The sequence below is a fragment of the Aulonocara sp. 'chitande type north' Nkhata Bay genome, linkage group LG22 (assembly GCF_057382095.1).
Source record: "Aulonocara sp. 'chitande type north' Nkhata Bay isolate Kocher_YH1m ecotype deep benthic linkage group LG22, A_spYH_male_GT1.1, whole genome shotgun sequence".
Classification (NCBI taxonomy): domain Eukaryota; kingdom Metazoa; phylum Chordata; class Actinopteri; order Cichliformes; family Cichlidae; genus Aulonocara; species Aulonocara sp. 'chitande type north' Nkhata Bay.
In genome coordinates, this window is record NC_141364.1 from 15977711 (window position 1) to 16000727 (window position 23017).

The 23017-nt window shown below is 39.8% G+C and overlaps 1 protein-coding gene and 1 non-coding gene across 6 annotated transcripts in view; both read left to right on the forward strand.

Annotated features, from left to right (window-relative positions):
* Positions 1-4083: 4083 nt before the first annotated feature.
* Positions 4084-4155, forward strand: trnah-gug (transfer RNA histidin (anticodon GUG)). The gene has a single exon. It is a non-coding gene; the product is annotated as a tRNA-His (tRNA).
* Positions 4156-6262: 2107 nt separating this feature from the next.
* The window catches only part of ptk2aa (protein tyrosine kinase 2aa), a 64406-nt gene continuing 47651 nt past the window's right edge, over positions 6263-23017 (forward strand). For 4 of the 5 annotated variants that reach the window (XM_086281243.1, XM_086281245.1, XM_086281244.1 and 1 more), the window contains exon 1: positions 6263-6478. In XM_086281243.1, the coding sequence (XP_086137369.1) occupies positions 6271-6478 (208 nt within the window). In that variant the 5' untranslated portion in view covers positions 6263-6270. Of the gene's footprint in view, positions 6479-17025; positions 17269-23017 lie in introns of those variants that run through there. The other variant, XM_086281248.1, reaches the window with a different exon arrangement.

The window sequence follows — 23017 nt, forward strand, 5'->3', positions numbered from 1 at the left end:
CACAGGTAAGGTAAGGAAAAGCTGGTTATGTTAAGAAATTTGATTGGGTAATCCAGTACCAACAATGAAAAAACATGCCTGTAATCATTCACGCTGACCTGCTACCGGGGTTGCTGCGGCCACAACGCAGAGTACTAACCACTATACGATCACGGCTGGCACACTAGGTCACGCTGTCAGTTGCAGTCTGTATCTTGCAGTTGTCTCACTCCACCTTAAATACTTGAACAGTGACCTTTACGATGCGCAAAAGAACAGCAGACATTATTTACCGTCAGACCACTGTCACTGTAAAAATACATTGTAAAAAAAAAATCCATAGAAAAACGGAAAATGTCCTGGTAATTTTCTGCCAGTACATTTTCTGTTTTTTACGGAAGTAAAAAAGTACTCTGTGAAGTATTTCCTTTTCTTGGCCATTGCTCTGCACTGGAAAACCAAACTGTATGATCACAGGTAAAATAAGTGATATTTTTCCACTGCAGGATTTAGAGTGCTTCAAGTAGTGATAGCTGTTGATCCATTTGTCAAATAATCTCTAAGGATCAAAATTTTCAAGAAAGATACAAATATCTCTGCTTATATTTGGCTAAAAGCTTGATATAGACATAACAGTTTATATTATGTCAGTATCCCCCACAAGGCATATAAAACCCCTGCCCACCAGCACTGCGCTTACATTATACTTCAATCAAAATATAGTTATTACTGATTTATTATTTATTTTTTTAGTTATAATTATTAGTATTTAATCACATTAGCACAACGGGGTGATAGAAATATTCCACATACTAGAAATGCTGCTCAGCATTTCATAAATTACATTTTCAACAAATGTTTGAGTAAAAACAGTTACTGGGAAAATGTGTGTCTGCAAATATTAACTAAACATTTCTATGTGCTACAAAATGGACATAATGATAAATGTGCTGAGGTGAAACTAAACTTTTAATAATATTACCACTATAGTCTGTTAACCACCAAATCTATGTTGGTCAGCTAGCTAAAAGTCTTTACTAGCAGCTGTAATCAACCGAGGCTAACATTAGCATTTGTTAGCATCAGCAAGGAAGGTCTGAGACTTAAACTAGGGTTAGTGTAACTTTGCCTGAAACCCTTTAAAGTGTACAATGGAGCCAACTGTAAAACATAGTGTCACGGCGAGTAGAGTGTGCCGTGTGGAAATATTAAAGGAGGATCCAGTCGCAGGCACTCGTGAAGGTGAGGTGGTTTATTGAACACAAAATAAAAATAGACAAACAGCAAACGGAACAGAAGGCTATCTAAACTGAGAACAACTAAGCTAGTGAACACAAACCAGGACATGAACATGAAGGAGGATGAGCAGCGGAGAATGACGACAGACAGCAGGGAGAACACACAGAAGGAGCACGGTGGATACACAGCTGAACACATTCACATGAGACAGACCACAATAAAACAGGAAACAAGAGATCACTACACGAGGACGCAGACAGGACACAGAACTAAACTCACACAAAACATAAGGGCAAAAATCCTTAACCACGAGTAAACAGAAAGATGGAACTTAAATAGTAACCAACAAATCACAAAGGTAACACGACGATCATTCAAGAGATAAACTAAAACATAATAAACTCAAAATGCTGGGTCGAACCGACCCAGAACCGTGACACATAGGTATTGATATATTACTTATTAAATTCCTAAAATAATTTCTTCCCCTCTATACATTAGTAGAACCATGAAGTTCTCACTTTTCCCAGTTATCAACATCAATGACTTTTGCTAATTAGCTAGTTAGCAGTCACAGCTGTGCAATCCGGTTGTTCAGTCTGACGTCACTAGCCATGTCTGGGCCTAAACTCCGCTGCAGGTCCATATATCAAACGATCACTATGGCATTACTGAGAGTAGAAAAACTGTCTAAAGCCTTTCATCTTTAATAAAATGATCAGCGTTCTGCTCTACCAGGTGTAACAATTGAGTTTAACATCCAGGCATCCATAAAAACGGAATTTATGACATTTAACGGAGTTAGAAGTTAGCAGGAAGTTAGCTCGCTAGCTTCTATCTAAATACAATATAGCATGTCCTGACTGCGGGGTTTTGGAAACAAATTAAAACGTACAGCTCTGTTATCACTTCCAGCATAAATGAAGACAGAAAACTAAACAGCAGTGACGTTTGTAGGGTTACTGAAGTTGGGCTAGCTGGTATATAATGATGTGCTACGTGACCGCTAGCGACACAGCTATGTTAGCATAATATAAACAAGCTAACTTTTTTCCCACTGATAAAAGTTAACGTGAGTGTTCTCGTTGGTCAGGAACAAATGTAATCCCATGGCAGGATGCTGTAAAAGGACCAAACTTCAGCCAGGAGAACAACTGAGATAATCCATCCACAATACGAGGTTAGTCATTCATATACTGCTGCATGGGCTGGGCTGTAGTTACATCCTAAGGTTTTAAAAACTGAGCTTAAATAAACGATTAACAGTAATAAAAGCCGAGGGAGGTCAACAGTGATCCCTGACTGTTTTAGAAGCTTTTTGAGATTAAATAGAAGAAAATACAAAACATTAAACATGTTAACAACACAAAAGCCATATTAAACCAGACTACTTTAGGCCCGGAAGTAGGATTCGTCACGTCATCACTTAACAATCGGATACCCAGAGAGACGCAGACAGCTAACTATAATATTTATGAAAACTGGTCCAGCCACTGAAGGGCAAAAAAGGTGGTGTCACAGTAAAAATTATTTTAACATTAACTAAAATGGAAAGCTTGAGTCATGTTAAACCTAAATAATAATTTTTTTAAAAATGAGTCAGCCAATTATTCTTGACTTGTCTGGAGACAGCAGAAACCAGCTAACAAATAAATTAAAAATTCTTTCTAAATAAAAACGCAGAGTATTTCGAAAAACATTATTTTAATAAAAGAAAACATGAGTTTTAATACTTACCACAGAAATTTGAAGGCAGTTTCTCCAACTCCAGAGTCCAAAATCTAGATGAAGCCTGAAACAAGTCTAATTGCTGCTCTTGCTCTTAATTTTCCCTCCTTTTGGGGTTCTTTTTCCCACAGTGCATTGGAATAGTTGAGAAATACAGAAAAACACCTGTAAATGACTAATACGGAAAATTCCTTCACATTTATACAGTAGATTACTGTACTTTTATGGATTTTTCTTACAGTGTAGGAATAGTGATTTCCATAATGCGTGTCTGGAGCACTCTGGTGGCATAAGTAGGTAGTGCTGAAAGGTCCAATTTTTTTAAGCACATTTAAAACCACAGAAGTCCACACAAAGTGCTTTCCAGGCAAGTGCATTCATTATGACCCAAGTATAGACATGACCATCTAACAGAGGAACTGGGCTGCACTGATCTCCTCCCCATTTTCATGTAGAAGAGGCCTCTTCATCACGTATCTTAGACCAGTACTTGACTCCAATTGTGAGGCCACGTGGCATTTTGAATGCTATTTTAAAAATTAAATCCACCATTTATCTAAGCATTTAGGCAATTGTGTTAGATATATGTGAATGTAAACCTTGACAGTGAAGTCCCAACTTTCTCACTTGCTCATTGACGATGCTTTTCCTTCGTGTCAAAGAGTCGCTATTTATCTGTAAAAAACAGAAACTGAAAATGAAAGCAGAACTTAAAACGGCGAAAGGGCCTGTGAGTCTGACCGGTGAGCCCACCGGAGAGATAAAGGTAATTATTGGAAACAGTCTTGTGGTTGTTATCCATGACGCACGTATGCTAACACACCCCAAACTCGAGACAGAGCAACAGACCTGCATCGTTGTATGCCATGCAATCACCTGCTTGTCAAAAAAATATTTATTGTTGGGTTTTGTTTGTTTGTTTGTTTGTTTGTTTTACCACTGAACTTGCAAACGTGAATTTATCTTTACAGCTACAGAACTTTCTGTAGCAATGACACATGGCAACAAAGTTTTGAGCCAAACTTGTAGAGATTCGAGATGACAAAGCAGTGAGATACGTCAAGATGCGTTCCAGAAATAAAGTTTCAGGTTCTGAACACTGCGGTGACAGTTACTCGTTACCTTCAGAGGTGGCGCGCCGTGATCGTATAGTGGTTAGTACTCTGCGTTGTGGCCGCAGCAACCCCGGTTCGAATCCGGGTCACGGCATTTTATCCATAATCAATAGGCGTTTTCTTGAGGAAATTTAAGGAACATCTTTGTTAAATTCATAATAGAAATAAAGAAAGAAAAGATAAATCACAAACCAAAACACGTTTACAATCCATTGGACCATGAAAGCAAGTTACACACTAATGAACTTCCACCCGAAACTCTTCAAAAGTTGATTCTGTTCATCTGGACCCTAAACCGCACACTTCAGTTTGAAGGGTGTAAAACGACTCCTAAACTTCTTTTTAATGTCGGGGTGACGATGCCTCACTATATGTCACACCATTCCTACAATCAGCCGTCTTGGGTGGCCAGCCGTGATCGTATAGTAGTTAGTACTCTGCGTTGTGGCCGCAGCAACCCCGGTTCGAATCCGGGTCACGGCACACGCTTTTGAAGCAAATATTATCACACACTGTAAATCAGTAACGGCGGAGAGACGGCTTTCATATGAGCAAAGTACAAATTCTACATTTAGCAAAGCAAAAATGAAACAAGGCTCAGGTGTGTAAATACCTTGCGTATTTTTTCTCAATGTGCCACCTCGTCGGTCGTTCATTTCACATAACAAGAAGCTTTCTGAATTACTTGCATACATAAAGAGCGCTTACTATTATATGGAATTACCAGAACCTCTATTCATTCCACTTTAGAGCTCCGTGGTTTATTTTACGTGAATCGTCCGTATTGGACCACCTTTCAATCATAGATTCCCTTTTATGGCCATAGAAACAACAACTGTTTCCCCTATCAGATCCAGAAGTCACTGTAAACCACAAGCGAGAGAACATAAAACATATAATAATAATGCATTTGATATCCAGACATGAAATATCAATTAAAGCTAAATATACTGTACTGAAATTTAAAACCTATATAAAATCCAAAATAAAGTGTAATAACAATCACTGACCAGCAGATGTCGTGTGTGACCCTGTGTATAAAAGCAAGACGCACACTGTAAATTCATTAGTGAAGTACTGGTATAAGAAAGACTAATGGGCCAAACCTTGTTAGGTTTGATTAATGAATCAGCAGGCCCTGACACTGTATTATTTGCCAAACAGACACATGCGTATACAGTCAACAGCCAACACCTATTGCAGAGGCAAGGTGGGCACCGGGATTATAGCCCAGATCTCCGAGGAAAAAAAGGCTCCAGATTCCTCCACATCAGCTGTAGATTTCACTGTAAGTCACAGTTTACAAAAGTCTCTAGTCTCGGAGTTTAAAGGGGGGCTGACTAGTCTGGTTTATATTGTTCTTGTATTCCTGCACCAAGGGTTTTTTGTTGTTGTTTGTCTTTCTCAAACAAATGGTCTCAAATACCCTGCTTGGCATTCTTTCACAGGAGTTAGTTGTTGGTTTTGAGGTGTCTGTGGAAATACTGCATTATTATGTAAAGTGGGTGCTGTTTAGGGAACCTTATCTACTGGCTATCTACATTAGCACAAATGCATGTACATGTGGAAGGGCCCATTCTTTATAATGATAATGACATTTGCTACCTTAAAGGGGATGTGCTGTACTAATTTTCAACTGCATTATTTTCATGGACTTTAGAAGAGTACCTGCGCTAAACTCACAACTCAATATTGATGTTATTTACTTTGATGTTTATATTGATGTTATCTTATACTGATCTTGGATCAGGTCATCATCTGTCTGTGACGGAAAGTTGTTGACTTCAAATGGCATTATAACCCTTCCCAGACTGATGAGCGCCAATAGTCGCTTCTATAATATCAATGCTGATAGTTTATACACACAGACCAACAAACTGCCAAAACTTCTGCTTTCATAGGGGCTTATTAACATTTACATTTACATTCTGATGTTTTTGTCATTAGTACAGTTTTTTAAGTGTAGGACATCCAAAGTGGAATTTGTTACATTGTTACTACGAGTTACTACGCAATTAAGTTAAGGGACGCGCTAAATGTTCTAAACCTGGATACAACAAAGCGGCTACATTTGTAAGATTTTAAGTATCTACACATTCATTCATTCATGAGTTGCTGGTTTGTGTTTTGTGTGCCTGCGGGCAGGCTTTTCCTCCTCTCACTCTCCCCCCTCTTTCTCTTTTTCTCTCCCAGAAGCAGCCATATTGGAATGCTGGATGTGGAGAGGGGAAGCAGGAACAGGCGACGAGAGGGAGAGCGAGAAGGGGGAAACGGTCAGGAGCGAAAAAAAAAAACGCTATCTGAAAGTCCTTCCAGCTCTACAAGTGAAAATAACGGAATATTTACCGACCCTGCACAGCTTCTGTCGCCGGTAAAATCAACTCAAACCTCTCGGACGTCACCTGGAACAAGTCAGCGTGAGTGATGTTGTGTTTTGGGGGGGATTATTTCAACAGCTAAAAGATATTACGGGAGATGCAGTTGGGTTACTGTTCAGTTCTGGCTGGCGCTAGCTGTTTCCCTGCCCCAAGTATTTGGACTAATTTACTCACTTATTATTTGGGAAGTACCGGATAAGTTAGCTTAGCTTTAGGGCACCGTAACTAGGACATAGTTTACCTTTCGCTAAGTTGGAAAATAAATGTGACCTACTGCCACCAAACTCGTCGCCTCGGTCACATGGAGTGAATGTAGAGTGTAAGTTACGGTAAATAGTTGAACCGGATTAACCTACATTTATCTCCAGAAGTACTTTACGCATTTGTTTGTCCTCATTCTCCCGGATTCAGCTGCTGCTTTACCTTGATTGACCGAACTTAACTGAACTCACATACTTTCCACCTTAAAAGAGCACTTATGTTTCGTTTCCTCCTGTAATAGTGGAGAAATTAATAATAGTAAGTTTTTCTCAGTGTTTATTGGCCACACGAGTCTTATTTTATAAGATTTAAGATCTGATGTGACACGACTGCAATTCGTTTTTCCCCTTTTAACCAATAAGCTAATGCAGCATAACAGGGGCAGAAGGCCAAGAGCTATGCAGGAATATACAGCCATTCATTGATTACTTTACTGAATGACATTTTTTTGATAAACAGTTTCAGGCTTTCCCCTCAATCTAAGTGCCAAGTTGTCTTATTTTTATCTTACATATGGGATTTCCTCGTTTTCTTTTAACTTTATGTAGCTTTGAATGGAAAAGTGATAGTTTTGATGGTTGTTAATCAGAGAAAATAAGATATTTGAGAGCATTGTATTGACTTGTAACCTTTTTTGGGCTTCTGGGGACTTCTCAGAGAGTTCATGAAGAAATAACCAGTTAAATCCATGGAAAATTCACGAAGATTAATTTTGTCCCTATGTTATGAACAGTCATTATATATGGACGCTATGTGTATATATAATAGGGGCATAAGCAGTCAGTGTAAAGTTGGACAAACTGTCAAATGCAAGTGAATCCCCTCAAAAGCAGCATACTCCGTTCTTTATGTTCCCAAGTGTGAAAGAGCTGCAGTGCTGAGCTTGCCAATCCTTCATATTTCACATGCAAGAAAATGCTAATGAATTAAAGTATCCTGAGGCCACTCAAGCTTTAAACCAACAGTATACTAATAAGCGTGCAGTCCTGCATATGAATATTTTTCAATCTGAAGCTCTGAATTGTGTACTAATAAGATCCAGGGCTCTAAATTGCAGTTACATTACAAATACTTTTGTTTTATTTCTTAATTATTGAATATTTTGATTCTTTAAATTCATTTCTGTCCTCTTTTACTGACAAACTGATTTACTTATTCACATTGTGCATTCCTGGTATTTGAATAATGGCTCTTCTGATGAGATAAAAGTCGTTGCCGGGACGACATCCTTCAGGCACTACCTCCTACACCGCAACAGGATAGTTTTAAAGCTTGTCAGATGCACATTTAGTTCATAATATCATCCGCAATTGGCTGTTAAATAAATTTTCCTCAGGTTTGATTGTGAATGAGACCTCTTTGCCAAGCAGCTTATCCACCCAGTGGGCTTGTATTCACTTAGACTCCAGCTGCATTCATTCAGCTCCCTCACCATGACCTAAGTGCTTAACCACTTGAATAGTGGTCTTAAGCTGGAAATCGGTATCTACCACAATCAGTTTTTGTGGATATTTGGGAGGCAGATAACACGCGAGTGGGTCAGATGTGAAATCGGTCCGATTTGATTACATTAAAATTCTTTCCAGTCATGCTTGCTTGAGCCATGCGGCGATAGAGTCTAGCTGCTGTCTACTAATTTGGCATCATAAGACCAAATCCATTATCTCAAGTAGAAACATGTCATTACACTCAGTATGTGAAACGAGTGGAAAACAACGTTGTTTTTCTCAAAATATCTGACATGTTGAACCTCCTCTGGCTCTGGGAAATTCCTTGATATGGCACTTTAGGTTGGCTCTCAGCATTTATACCTTTGACTGCTGTTAAAAAGTTACTGCTTTCAGTTTTTTTCTTGTTTTTATTGAAATGAATGAATTTACTTTTACAGAGTCCAATAAATGGCTGCACCTTTTCTGGTCTGAACCTTCTACAGCCTGGTCTACAGCAGGCTAATACAGGCGTGGCAGTGGTGTGTGTGTGTTTCTGTGTGTGTAAATTGCGGCGCAGTGCAGGAGGCCTGTATTTATAGAAACACTTGACTACACTCAGAGACCTTACAGCAGCAGTGTACCACATTGCAGAGAGCTGTACTGTCTTTTCCTCTCCTGCAAGGTTTGTGCACTCTTTTTAGTTGTGGTGGGGTGTGTACTGAGTTTTGAAAAGGTTCTTCATACCGTCTTTGTGTTGCACTAAAATCTGTTTTAGTCTAGGCCGACTGCAAAAACAGGCAGACAAGACGGTAACAAAGCTGTCGGTCTCGCGTCTTTTAAATTGCAGTACGTGGTGCGACTCATAAGCGATAGCAGTCATTGCAGACACACATTGTGCATGTTGAGGTATGCAGAGTTCCTGAATGAGAGTGTGCTTGTGTCACGAGGAATCAGTAAGACTTAATGAAGTAATCTGAGCAGAACGGGGGCGTTGGCAACTGTGCTTGTTTCATTGCTTGGTTTGGTCCTTTTTGAATAAGTTGTACTGTTTTCCTAGCAGACAGGGTGGCCCTCTTTTTTTCTTGTTTTCCTCCCAATGATTGGCTGCATTGTACCTGCTGTGTAAATATATGCAGCTGTGGCAGGTCTAAACTCCTTTTCCACACAACCTGCGCAAATCAACGATTCCTATTTGCAAGCTCACCTCAGGAAAGAGAAAAAAAAGAAAGAAGAAAAAGTGTGTGTTTAAGTGTCCCAAATCTGTAAATTCAGCTTCTGTCTTCTCGCTGAACTTATTCCCTTGCATCCTGCATGTGGTTTTAGCTGTGAAGGAAAATAAGTGTGTGTGTGTGTGTGTGTGTGTGTGTGGAGTGTTTGCACAGGAGACGAAAAGAACAGTCATTCCCTTTACTTGTGGATTGGCTGCATTCAGGAAGCAGACCCCACACCCCTCCACACACACACACTAAGAGCACTTACTGTACATCCTAAAGCATGCTGTGTCCCTCAGGAGCTCAAAGGAAAACGCCCTCCTCCTCTCAGAAGCAGGAGAACCACTCAGACTCCAGCTGGTGTTGATGTGTGTGTCGTTGTGCGTCCTTGTTTGTGGGTTGCTTTTTGCTTTGATCGTGATTGAGATTGCTCAAGAAAATGCAGATAATTGTCTTGGGTTTGTCAGTTAGAAATGTCTCTGTAGTCCCTTAAAAAGTTGGGTTTGAGAAAAGTGTGTGGACATTCTCATGGTTAAAAATGTATGTTTGCTAAGCTTATAATGCCCAGATGACACCTTCTTCCACCTACATGTGAAGGCATGTGGATGGGTTTGTGTATTGTCTTAGCAGAGTGTGAGCGTGTAAACCTCTGCCTGCGCAGATTTACACACTCATATAATCACTGTTAACAACTATTGGCTAGTGGCTATGATGTGACTGATTTCTGGTCATGTTTTCCTCATCAGTCTGCTTATAAGATTAATTATTTCCCCTATTGTTCTGGGTTTCTTTAGTTATTAAAACACAATACTATGAAGTTGAGGAATTTTTTTTTAAAATAAATTTGTGAATACTGATCTTAAGGAAGCAGATGTTGGAATAGTGCCTTGATTAATAATAATAATAATAATAATAATAATGATGGATACTTTATTGATCCCCATGGGGAAATTACTTGTTTTCTCTGCATTTGACCCATTCACTCAGTGAAGCAGTGGGCAGCCCACTAAGCAGGCGCCCGGGGAGCAGTGTGTAGGGACGGTACCTTGCTCAGGGGTACCTCAGGGTAGCCGTTAAGTGGATTTGAACCGCCGACCTTCCGATCATGGGATGACCACTTTACCTACTGAGCTATCCCTGCCCCCCCCATTGATGGATTATTCCATCTGTTTAAGACTGTGGGTATTTTCTTATGAAAATCAGCCCCAACAGCTAACAGATACTGTGGCCCTGAACCTTTCTACAAATTCTCTGACAGAGGTTGATATGAGAATGCCAATGTCCGAAACAGCCAAAGGTATCATTAAATAGTATTTAACCTATCTGCTCCCAAACATAGCATCTCTCTGGTGTCTGAATGTGGCTGTTTTCTTTGGTAGTGCAGGTAATCGGGGGAAATTAGGGTGCAGCGGTGGAAGCATCCATGGGCAGCCTCGAACTCCCTGTCTACCTACAGAGAGTGTTTATTGTCACATGATGGCGAGTGTTAAAAACAATGAAGTGTCAACTGTAGCCACAGTCTGTGCTTGGCGTTCTGTATTTTTATTTTTTTTTAAATCTTTGTACACAATGTACACAACCGCAGTGGCATAAATTAAGCATAATAGTCATTCAAGGTACTGATTGGGCGTCCAGTGCCCTGCTATCTGCGTGCTCTATCAAATCAGCTTTGCCCCCAATAAGAACATGCATATTTTCAGTAGTGAGAACTGTCTTCTGCTGTGTCTTACATGTGAGAGAGGAGCGCTTCAAACAGTGTCCTGCCTTGACATTTTCCAGGAGTCATGTGTGAAAACGACTGCTGTCACATATTCTTCAGCAAAGCATCCTGTGAACAGATCGTGACATGGCAACACTTAAACAGGGAGCCACAACATAAGACCGTGGACAGTTTTATTGTCATCTGGACTGAGTTTTAGAAATGTTTAGCACCGTCCACATCTAAAAAATGTTCTCGCTGTGCGTCACTTTATAGCTAGTAGTTGGTGACTAGTGGATATCCTAATGTAGCTAACGACTGCTCCTGTGTCTGTCAGCGTCACTGCCATTTGTAATTGCTTATAATGGCTCTTCTAAAAGTTTAGAGAAGTTTAATGCGGGATCCTTCCCCTTTGCTTTGCTGCTGGCTACTACACATAACTGAATGTCATTGACATCAAATGTTGTCTGTTTGCTACTAGTCATTTCTTGTGTGGATGCTCCATTATAAAAAAACATTGTGTATGTTACACAGTACAAGTGAACCGGTTTATTGACAGAGCTGAATCTCAATGTCTACGTTTGCACTGCACTCCAAGTGTAGTTTGCTTGCTGCAGCTGAAACTTACTACAATGGCAGGAAATGACATCATAGTTAATGACTTGCCCCTCCTTGGGGCATGCACACACAAGGACAGTCTCACACACACACATACATACACACTTGGAGTGAGGTACCTTCGGTCATGCAGGTCACTGGTGCAGCATGTCAGCTAGTGATGAATGGAACTGAAATGCAGTGATTCCCTCTGGCGTAGAGATGCGAGTGTATGTGTGTGTATTTGTGTGCCTGTGTGTGCACAGTTGAACCAAAACGACTCGAGAAAAACTAATAACTGTTCTCACATTCCGTTAATTTTCCTCTGAGCTGTAACTGAAGTGTTGAAAATAACAATTAAAACCACAGATATTGTGAATCAGTTGCCCTTCTCCCACTTGGTGTGCGTATGTGTGGTGTTTGAGCGAACAGTGTAATTACACTGCAGTGAGTCAGAGGGGGGAGAGAGAAAGAAGTAATTGTTGGGCTTTGTCATATAGATGGAGAGAAAAGATGTGGGAGGAGGAGAAAGCTGGGTGGAGAAGACAGAACATTTTCTGTGTTTGTGCATAAATGCAGAAAACGTGACCTTTTTTCTACTAAACATCAACCAAAATATCTTCTTTTACCTTCATATGCAGGATGTTTATCTTCACCTTGGTGGGTTCCTCTTACCTCCTGCTGTGTGGGTTTATTTGTCCAGTTGTTCGTTGCTCTGGTATCTCGGGATATGTTTCAGACGCCACTTCCTCTTCGTTCAAGCAAATGTTGTCGATAGTTACATGAGAAAATCAATACTAATAATACTCATCTCTGCCGTTTTAAATACAAATGGGGTTTCTGGCAAGCGGTTTGGATTACCAGATTGACTGGAAACAGGGAGAACAGCTAATGTGGCTATGTCTACAGGAAGGAAACAAAAACCTGTTTGGTTTAAACATCAGAAACCGTCTTTAAGTATACTGGCATGCAGAGTGTCTCAAAATTCTCTAGAAAGCGAATGTGAAGGTCCCAAACAAGTGTGTTGTTTCCTGATGAGCAGTGCACTCACTGTAAATGGTAATCTTCAGATGGCCACCTTTATTCTTCAACTCTCTTAGGCAATTTTTAGCCCTTCATTTGTGCAAAAATACAATTTTCATGTCTGACAAACTGTGGAATAATTGGCATTTTTCATAGAATCAACTAAAGAAATGGGAACAAATGATGTGTTTTGGGGGTGTTAGTAACAAAGTGCCCAAAAATAGTTTATCCTTTGAGCCAGTAACCTTTGTTAATCTTGAATTGTTGGTGGCATAACAAAAAAACAAACAAAAAAGCATTCCTCTGAAAATGATCAGGTACACGGACTGGACTAAAAAATCAGCATCCAATGTCCAAAGGGAAAAAATTGAAATAATTTCAGAAATCCCGGAGAGCTATTCTTCAAATCCACCTTAAAAAACAACAACAACAAAAAAAAAACCTCTAAGAAAGCCTACTAGATGTCTGCTTAGACGTAAAAATATAAAGAAATGAGGGGTGGCTCTAGACTTTTGCACAGTGCTGTATCTGTATCACAGTGCTGGAGGTTCTCTTTGGGTCCCAGGCTAAAACATTTGTTTTCTATCCAGGAAAAGCCCTAAATACTAACAGATCCAGATGTAATGAATATTTTTAAACTTTTTTATGTCTGATTTTTGGCTAAGAGAATGCATGTGCATGAGATGGCTAAACAATTAAATAATGTCTTCATCGTGTGTGTTACAAGACATGTTTGCTGTAGTGTGGTTATTATTTTTAAATGATTCTCCCTTTGCTTTCCTCTTCATATTGACACATGCATAACAACATCCCTAAAGCTCAAGTAAGCTCAAGAACTTCAGTTTCCTTTACAGTGAAAGCCACACATGCACTGAGAACAGGACCAAAGCAGTCTTCAGTGTCTGTTTGGCCAATCATATGATCTCATTTGTTCACTAGATCCGTGCACAGCCACACACAAACATAAAAAAAAAACACAGTCATGGTGGATTATAAGGGGAAACACACAATGATGAGCAAAGAAACACCTGGATGAAAGCCATAGGTATGACATCACACTCAGAGGCTGGTATGCTACCATAAATTAGTGTGGCTGAGGTCAGATGTGGGTGTGATCCCACAATGTCTGCTTGTGGGTCAATGTATATGTGTCTGTCTGTGAGATTAGTCACCAGCAGGCGCACTCCGGTAACAAAGGTTCATTGAAGACTTGTTTGGAGGCTGTCTGCCTCTCCCTCTTTCTTTGTCTGGAAAAATGTTTTTGTCATTATATCAGCAGTAGCATTGCACAAAATACTTGGAAAGCCTTTTTTTCTTCTTGTAGCAGATGGGATCATTTTGCTGAATAAAATCCAGCATCATAGACATTTAATGGCTACAAAACACGCTTTATTAGACCACTAAAGCTGCTCCTTTTATGTCATCATATGGAAAAATTTGGAGGTGAGACATGTATTTGACGGGTTTTGACTGTTGACATTAAATAGGGGGTCATTTCATCACTTATAAACCCAGAGGGTAAAATAAGCAGGGAAAAAACACGAGTAGTGGTTCTCAAATTGTGAGCTTCATGCCCCTAGTGGAACATGAAGGTACTGCAGGTGGGCTATGACTGGTCATTTATAATTAATAGATTTCAAAAGAAATAATTCTACTGAAATTTTTTTACATTTTAAAAAATTTAAATTGGTGTGAATATATAATTTTAAGCATTAAACATGTTTCGAGTGGCTGACAGTTGCATTGGATCTTAAAAAGTTCTCGTAACATTTCAGCACATGGACTACAAGCAAAGCAACAAATCTAAAATATAGTTCCAAACACATGATGCAAACCCATAAATTCAGTAAACGAAATAATTCATAATATAAAAATATAAAATACATGAGAGGTGAGAAAGTTGAAGCCTGAAATGCCAACATGTGAGTACTGCCACAGTTAGCTGAATAGCATTATGTATTGGATAACATCTACAGTCTACTCACTTCATCAAATAACAACTTGCGATTTAATGAAAACATTTTAATTGCCTGAACTTTTACACACAGGACAAATTAATGCGTTGTGTCAGCAGTTTAGGTAGACCACACCATAAAGGCTAGCTAGTTATGAGCCGAACTAGAGTAAAAACAGCCTACAACAAGTAGCCTCCATATTATAGTTTGAAACTATATAACTGGAAAGATAACGCGCTGGGCTTTTTAAAACTCTAGTATCTTGCAGTTATGTGTTACGCCTGCACGATAAAATCTGTAACACATCAGTCACACTAACATTTATCCAAACCGTGAGAGGCCGTTTTGTTGTCTGTTGCTTATCTTTCTATTGAAGATTGAGCTTCCTTTGTTGTTGTTTGTTATTTTGGAAAAGTGGAACCACAGTGGCAGTGGAACCCTGTTAGAACCCGTGTTTTATTTTTACGTGGATGGCTGCGGAAATGTTGGATGCCTTGGTGAGAGAGAGCACGGCAAAGAAAAGACGATCCCTTGGCCAATATATTGGGTGGAAATATCAGGTCCTGACATTTTTATGGTTGTTACTTTGACACCTATCACGGTCAGGTGGTTTTAATGTCGAGGCGTGTATCTGTTTGTATTACAGGTTATTTGAAAATGCATTGCCACTAGAGGGTGATGTTAGCACACCTCCTCTCAAAGAAAGGATGCCTGCACTGAGCAAGCCAGAAAGATGTAAGGACCGAGCTTAGAGCCACCTTCTAAATGAGAGTCAGAGCAGGGCTGTGTGTGTGTCTTTGTGTGACATCTTGGCCCACTAATCCAGTGGCCCATTAATCTGCTTTACTCCTGAGCAACTCTCGTGTTGTCTGCCCGCCTGTTTGCTTGATTTTGTGTGCGTGCGTGTGTGAGAGCTTGACTCTGCCACGGTTCATAGACTTTGCTGAGTGTCCAGTGTGACAATATACTGTGACATAGTGGATTTAATATTAAGGATCAGTGATAATCTCTTTTGATTTCATGGCACTTGGAAAACAGCCATATATAGAGAAGTTCCAGGGACCAGATTTCTGCTTCACTTCTGATGTTCATGCTTGCACAAACTTACTAAGCTTGACATCCTTTATAGCCCTGAGTAGTTTAACTTCAAGCAATCTGTCTTTGAGTCTGGAAATAAATGGCATGACCTGAGACAGCAGACTATTGCAAGCGTGACTGTTTGATTATAGCACTTGACATTCTTATTATTGATTCAGATGTTTTGGGGTGCTTCATCACGCTGCGTATCTGGCAGGAAATCAAGTGCAAATGCGTAAAATCTTAAAATTAAGGCAGATTTCCATGATTATTAGTTGTAAAGCCTAAAGCCTCAATTACACTTTCTGCTCCACATGATTAAAATTTTATCGTTTGCCAAGATCTGTGAGGGTTTGCGAGTGCCAACAAATATGTGAGCGCAGGTTTTTGCAGACGCGTACTATATCAAAGTTTAAACACAATCCCGCATGTCTCTTGTCCATGTTTTTGGGCGTAAGGGCAACGTAGGATCAGTGATGTCAGGATACAAATAACCTGATAGAAAATCTCAAAGAACTACCAAAAAAATAAGCGCATCTTTTCAACTTATAATCGCAAAACTTTAATATCCCATTTAACATATTAGTGTTTGTTCTCCTTTGCTATTATGCCAGTTTGATTTATGAAGTAATCAGTTGGTTTAAGCCCATTTGGATGAGGAGGTGGCTTCATACTCCTCTATGTCTCTGCGTGGAAGTTTATTACAGTATAATTGGATTAAGTGTGTAAAGTCGGTGGAACAACTGACTGCAAGTCCCCGTGTCTCTTTTTTTTTCTGCTCCAAAGATGGATGATTTCTGCGGGACGGTGTCGAGTTGAAAACACTACATTATGACTAATTGAGTAACACCACAGGGGGGGGGGCATGTGTGTGACAGGCAGAATAGCCAAAGGGAAAGCAATGCACACACATTCATTTTCATTTCTCTTATGTCATTCTCAGCTGTGTCTTTTAGCAATTATCTTTTTTCAGTTTGTTCTTATTGATATTTCTGCACGGTTTTCTCTCATTTTACTCCCTTTTTTTGTTCATGTCGTCTTGCAGTTATTACATCATTTCTTATGTCTTTCCCACCTCACTTGTTTTGCCTCTATCTCCTGTACATCTGGTTCCCTCTCTCCCCCTCCTTCACTCTCCTGGGGACAAAGACACCCACGTCTCCTCCTCCTTCCTTCTTTTCTCTCTTCCTTCTCCCTCCCCCCTTTCACATCCATAGGCTGCCTACTGCTCCGCTTTCCCTCCCTCCTTTGGTTCTTCCCTCCACTCGAGTCCCACTCCTCATGCTGCTTGCTGTGTATCTGTGTGTGTCAGTGTAGTAGAGGTTTGTAGTAGAGGGGGGAGGCGGAGGCTGTGAGCTTAAGTCGGCATTATCCATCATTACAGAGTCAGCTGGCTAGCACAGCGCTAGCCCAAAGACCACAGAAGCTGGGGCTTTTCCCAATTTAGCTGTCCTTTAGAGGAAGATTGGATCTCTTCTCTTCTCTTCTCTTCTCTTCTCTTCTCTTCTCTTCTCTTCTCTTCTCTTCTCTTCTCTTCTCTTCTCTTCTCGATATTAAATGGAAGGACTATACCATGGTAAGGCTTTTAACATGCTGTTGTATGCAAATTCTTTTTTCTTTCTGCGTTAAACCATTATATGCATGCATGTTTATCCATATCTAAGAACTTTTTAGGCATTGACTGCCTAAAAAGTTGAAGTAGTTGTGGATTTGTGTATGTGTGTGGTCACTATCGCACACAGTGTCAGAGTGGTTTAGTTCTTTTGGCTTCTTGCTGTCATTACTTTGAATAACTATTATAAACTAAAAATTATTGTTGGTAAGTGCGGTTTTCTGCTGGTTATAATAAATATGATGATAAAGACGAGCAGAGGAGGGGCTGTAAAGAACGCTTTAGTGGTTCATATTGGTTTTGGTTTTAGGTCTGGAGCAGGTTCTACTAATGTGAAGGTTAGTGGTTCAATCCCTGGTCCCCTGGTCTGCATGTAGACATGCTCCCCAGTGCATACGCTGGTGTGTTTGTAATAGATATACACAGTGTTCAGAATAAAGTGCTGTGTGAATGTGGCATGGAAACTGGTTTGAAAAGTGTTATATAAGTACTAGTGCACTACTAAATGACGATGAGCAGGAGGAAGAGGGCAGAACACCTGTGAATACACATGCTTACTTATTTACAGTCGAGCTGAGGCAATTAGTTCAATTAATCAGATTAATTGCTCAAATTGTTCAACAAAAATCATGAGCATTTGTTGGGTTTCAGACACACACACACACACACACACACACACACACACACACACACACACAGATTTGAACAAAACAAAATATTTCAAGGCATTATTTTTGAGCACTAAATGGAAGATTGATGATAATTGCTATCTTTGTGCAGTCCTATTTGAAACCCTATTCATTAAATAATCTTCTCTCTTATCCACCTAAGTGTGTGGTTTTTTGTATGTAGGAGGCTTCAACTTCAAGTGTGTGTGTGTGTGTGTGTGTGTGTGTGTGTGTGTGTGTGTGGGAGGAAGGCAGTACGTGTTTGTGTTTGAATACACGTGTGCATCCCAACATAGTTCCCACTGCAGGCCACGTGGCTTCGTGTAGGTGTTGGTGTGTATTTGTGTAAGTGTTCTCTCCCTGTTTGTGTATTCTGTGTGCACATGTTGGCATGAACTAACAAGTCCCCTGCAGCGTTTTGTTTCTGGGTTAGATCATCTATATTTTAGTGTGTATTAAACATGTCGATCTGTGCTTATAGTGGATGGAAATTCTTCTAAAGAGGTATCTCTTAACAACTTTCCTCCTTCACACGTTCATGAAAAATGCATGCAAGCAAGGTGCTGCTCCTTTATCTGCGTTAACATTAAAGAAGCTGAGCTGGCGATCAATTACCTCTGATTTCCGGTAGAGTCACAAATTAGTTGTGTTTAATTTGTAGAGTACATCCAGAAACAACAGTTTGACCCAGGGGTGCTCACACTTTTTCCGCATGTGAGCTACTTATAAAATGACCAAGTCAAAATGATCTACCCACTACAAAAACCCAAAACATATACTTATTTATAAATATATTGAGGATTCTTTATATCTACAATGTATATACATGCATAACCGCAATATCCAATATTTCACAACACAATTAACTATGTAAATTTTTTGTCATTACCTGAGTTTACTCTGATGACTTGCACTGAATTGAATCAGCCAGGGATGCATAGTCCGGACAGTAGCTGCTGACGGCCAGGTTTAAGAGAAAAAACCGAGAGCTAAAAATTGGAGTTAACTCGCTGACTAGCTTGTCAGTTTTACTACACTTCGCGCCGCTGTTTGCGCATGCGCAGCGACCTAAGCGTCAGAAAAAATCTGATGTCATCTGACTGGCTTCCCTGTATCAATCAAGTGACGGGATGGATGATAGGCTGGCATCTATTTTTTTAATGCCATGCGATCTACCAATACTACCTTTGCGATCGACTGGTCGATCGCGATCGACGTATTGAGCACCCCTGGTTTGACCCATGTCGTCTAATCTGGCATCCTTTGGATAACGAAAAACTTCAATCAAAAAGGTGAAATGTTGGATTGAAAACTGTGTTAATAATGGATATGTAGTTAATTATACATGTTAGGACGCTGGTGCGCGGTCTGGTACAAATTGTACCATCTAACAATCATTAAGTAGAGCCACTAAAGCGCTTGAACTCAGTGGCCAATCAGAAATGAGAATTCATTTTCAGCCTTCCTCCCAGACAAGATAAAAGGCACATTCAATATTTAATGGAAAGTGTGATTTTCGCCTTATTCAGAAACATGTTTGTCTCTGGTTAAGCAAGTGTAGATATGTTTCACCCACAGCTGGGACTGCACTATAAACTGGGTATTTTTGTCACATTTGTTTGGATGTTTATTAAATAACACATACAACCCTGGCGTCATTTAAAGATTATTTTGAAGCGCTATCTCACCAGTTCACACGCCCTAAATCTGTTGATTTGAATTACGCATAGCGTATCTGCTCTGAGCGTGATACATTTAACATGCCGCTCCAGTAAGCCAGTTAGCTTTATCAGTGCACCTGAACGATACACACTCGAGTGAATGTGTGCGCTTTTGCAGATAAATGAGTGCAAGCAGTGATGCGTTAACGTGGCCTTATTATGTTTCATGCGTGTGGGGCTTATCTTGAGTTTGCCTCATCTGAGCGCGCGTGTGTGTGTGTGCGTGTGCAATGGATTTGACTTTGAATAATTGTCTGATGTTTATCTAAATGTGAATAATGATAATAAGAAAATATGTGTGTTTCTGATAGAACACAGAAACCTTTTACTGATATTCTTCATGTCTATATATTTATTCATGTATTTCAACTAGAACTGTAACTAAATTGAGTCATGAAAGACATCGACTGGGTGTCTAGCGCATATAAAGATGTCTCCATTATGTAAAACACACCGTAGCTCTTCATCAGAGCCAAAACTGTGCTTAGATCCTACCACGAGGCATTTTAAAGGCCAAAAGCGGTGTTTTAAAAAAAAAAAAAAAAATGTGTGTGTTTATGTGTTGCTGTGCATTTGTATATGTGTGTCTGAGTGGCAGGTGTGATTGGTGCCTCAGGCGTTGTTGTTGCATCGTAAGACTGCATGCTCCAGTAACACCCCATTGTCCGGAGAGTTTCAAGCATACACACTCACACACACAACATATATATACACACACTGCGTCTGAGACACCTGCCAGCACAGCTTGAAGGTTAACCATTAGGCACCAAGCAATGAGGCAGAACAGCTGGCTGTTCTCCTCAGGTTTAGTACACTTAATTTCTGCAGGAGTGTTTTTTTTTTTTGCTCTTCTGTGAGTCCTGCAGGATTGTCTCTTCAACCTTTTTATCCATCTCTGCATGTTTTATTTTATCTGCTTTTCCATCTAGGGTCACTGGGGTCTGGAGCCTATTCCAGCTAACATTGAGCGAGCCAATTTAGAGTCACTAATTAACTTAACATGCATGACTGTGGACTGTGGGAGGAAATCGGAGCACACAAGAATACTCACGTAGGCACAGGGAGCACATGCCACCTCCACACATAAAGGATCAAACCAGCCAGCAGGTCTGAATCAAAAACCTCCTCGTTGTTAGGTGACGGTGTTTAAACTGCACCTCCCTACCCATATGGAAAAGATATATATAAATCTTATAAAGTTTGTATCTTTCTTGTGTGAAACTTGTATGAAAAGCATATAAGAGTGAAAACAGATATAAGATCCCTTGAAAAATTATATAATGAAACTTGTATGTTTTGGATACTTACTAAAACAATGTATGAAAGTAATGAGAAAGTGGCCACTTTCATGAGTAATCACATATAAGTTTTTACTATTTCTTTTCCATATGGGTACTGCCCCCACTCTTTGGAGTTTAAGGAGACTTTCCTTATTCCGCTGTGCTTTCTAGACCTACAGACGCATGTTTTCACACAAATTTGCACGTACACTGAGAGCTTGTCAGCACAAGAATTAAGAAAGAAAATTATAGTTATGATTGTTACATTCTCCCAAAAGTTCAGGGGATGTTAGGAAAATAAAAGTGCTCTAGGGGAAAATCTATGGCTTAAGCAAATAAGACAACAGCTGTCAGGTCAAGATGTGACAAACGGAAGATATTGTGGTGACTGTCCAGTTCAGTGGTGATAAGCAAAAGGCCTAGCTGCTTTTTATTCATCCTGCTTTTGTGTAAAAACAATGCAGAACAGTTCTTAACACAGTTGTATTCAAGAAATAAACGTGAATTTGAATAATCTAATAAAGTTTTAGCATAAGAGCGTAAACACATTCTTAAATTCACATAAATCACAATGAAATTTGGTGTAACTTTCCTTGAATCCATTCATTAGCTCAGTAATGATATATGTCAGATTTTATTGTACATATTCAAACATCATCTCACTATAAGCTCAATAGGCATATGTAACAATACAAATTTTAATGTTAAATATACCTGAGAGGTCAAAATGTCATCATTAGGTGAAAAGAACTGCTGATGATGTGAAGTGAGATGATATTTTTTTAACTTCAATGTGATTGATTGAGGCGACTTCCAGTTACAGTGCAGGATAACAGTGATTGACCTATGAAAGGCTAATAAGTAGACTAGAGGATTACCAAGGCAACTAGCCATCAGTGACAGTGATGTGCAGTAAGCGAATTTCTTCCTCTATGAATGGAGTTTAACTCCAAGACACTCCAAGACACTGGTGCTGTTAGTTTTCTACAGTGCTTAAGAGCGCCCGCTGAGGGAGAAATGCTAAACCCTTCAAAGTAAAAGCCCAGATATTTCTGGTTAGCACTTCCATGTTGGATTGCGTTATACTACAAGATAGCACAGTGTGAGTCCAGCTGGATGAGTGATACCTTGATTTGGTCAAACTTTTAAATTGAATGGCCTCAAATAAAAACAGGAAATAAAATACAGGAAGACTGTAGGTTTTTATTAATAGCTTAGCTTAGAGAAGCTGCTAAGCTGCTGTTACCAATAAAAGGAACAAAAAAAGCTTGAGATCTGAGAGAGAGGGTAAGTTAACTAGTCAATCCAAATAAAAAAAACAATAAAATAAAAAAAGGAACACAAAGCACACACTCCTTCAACCAGAGTGGTAAACATCAATAATCACACAGCCCAAACACTGCTTCAAGAAAGACATTGTGGCCTCCTCTTCGTCCCTCACATTTACTCTTGAGGCTCATTGCTGAGTGGAGTCAGCTGTGCACAAAACGCTGCCTCCACAGAAATAGAGGTGGTACCTGAAACGGGAGGGAGAGAGGGCAGCACCACACACCCACACAACGAAACACAGCAGACCTGCTGTAGCTTTAACAGTAATGGTAAATCTCAATATTTTATGCTAAATGCTATTTCATAAACATGACAGTAAATGGCTTTTGACCAGAAGCTGGTTACAGTTTCCTTTTTTTAAGCAGTTTGTCTAATGCTTAAGCAAAGAAACAAAAGCAAAACCCTCCTCTCTCACTCTCTGACCTCTTAAACTATGAATTTTAACTTTAACCACTGATCTGAGACCAGTAGTCAGACAGACATTGCACAGCAGACTCTCTCATGATTGTTCAGTCTAATTGCAGCTCCTTAAAAACCTGTGATTAACATGCAATTATCCGCTGTTTGAAGACATGGAGATGGTGCTTGTGTGTCTGTGCTTGGAAATGCCCGTCTGTAAAGGTGTGAGCTGGTAGTTTTTGACTGCACATTTCATGTTTGGGTTTTTGGGCTTCTAGTGTAATACCAACTGGCAAGGAGCATGCACACCAGTCTG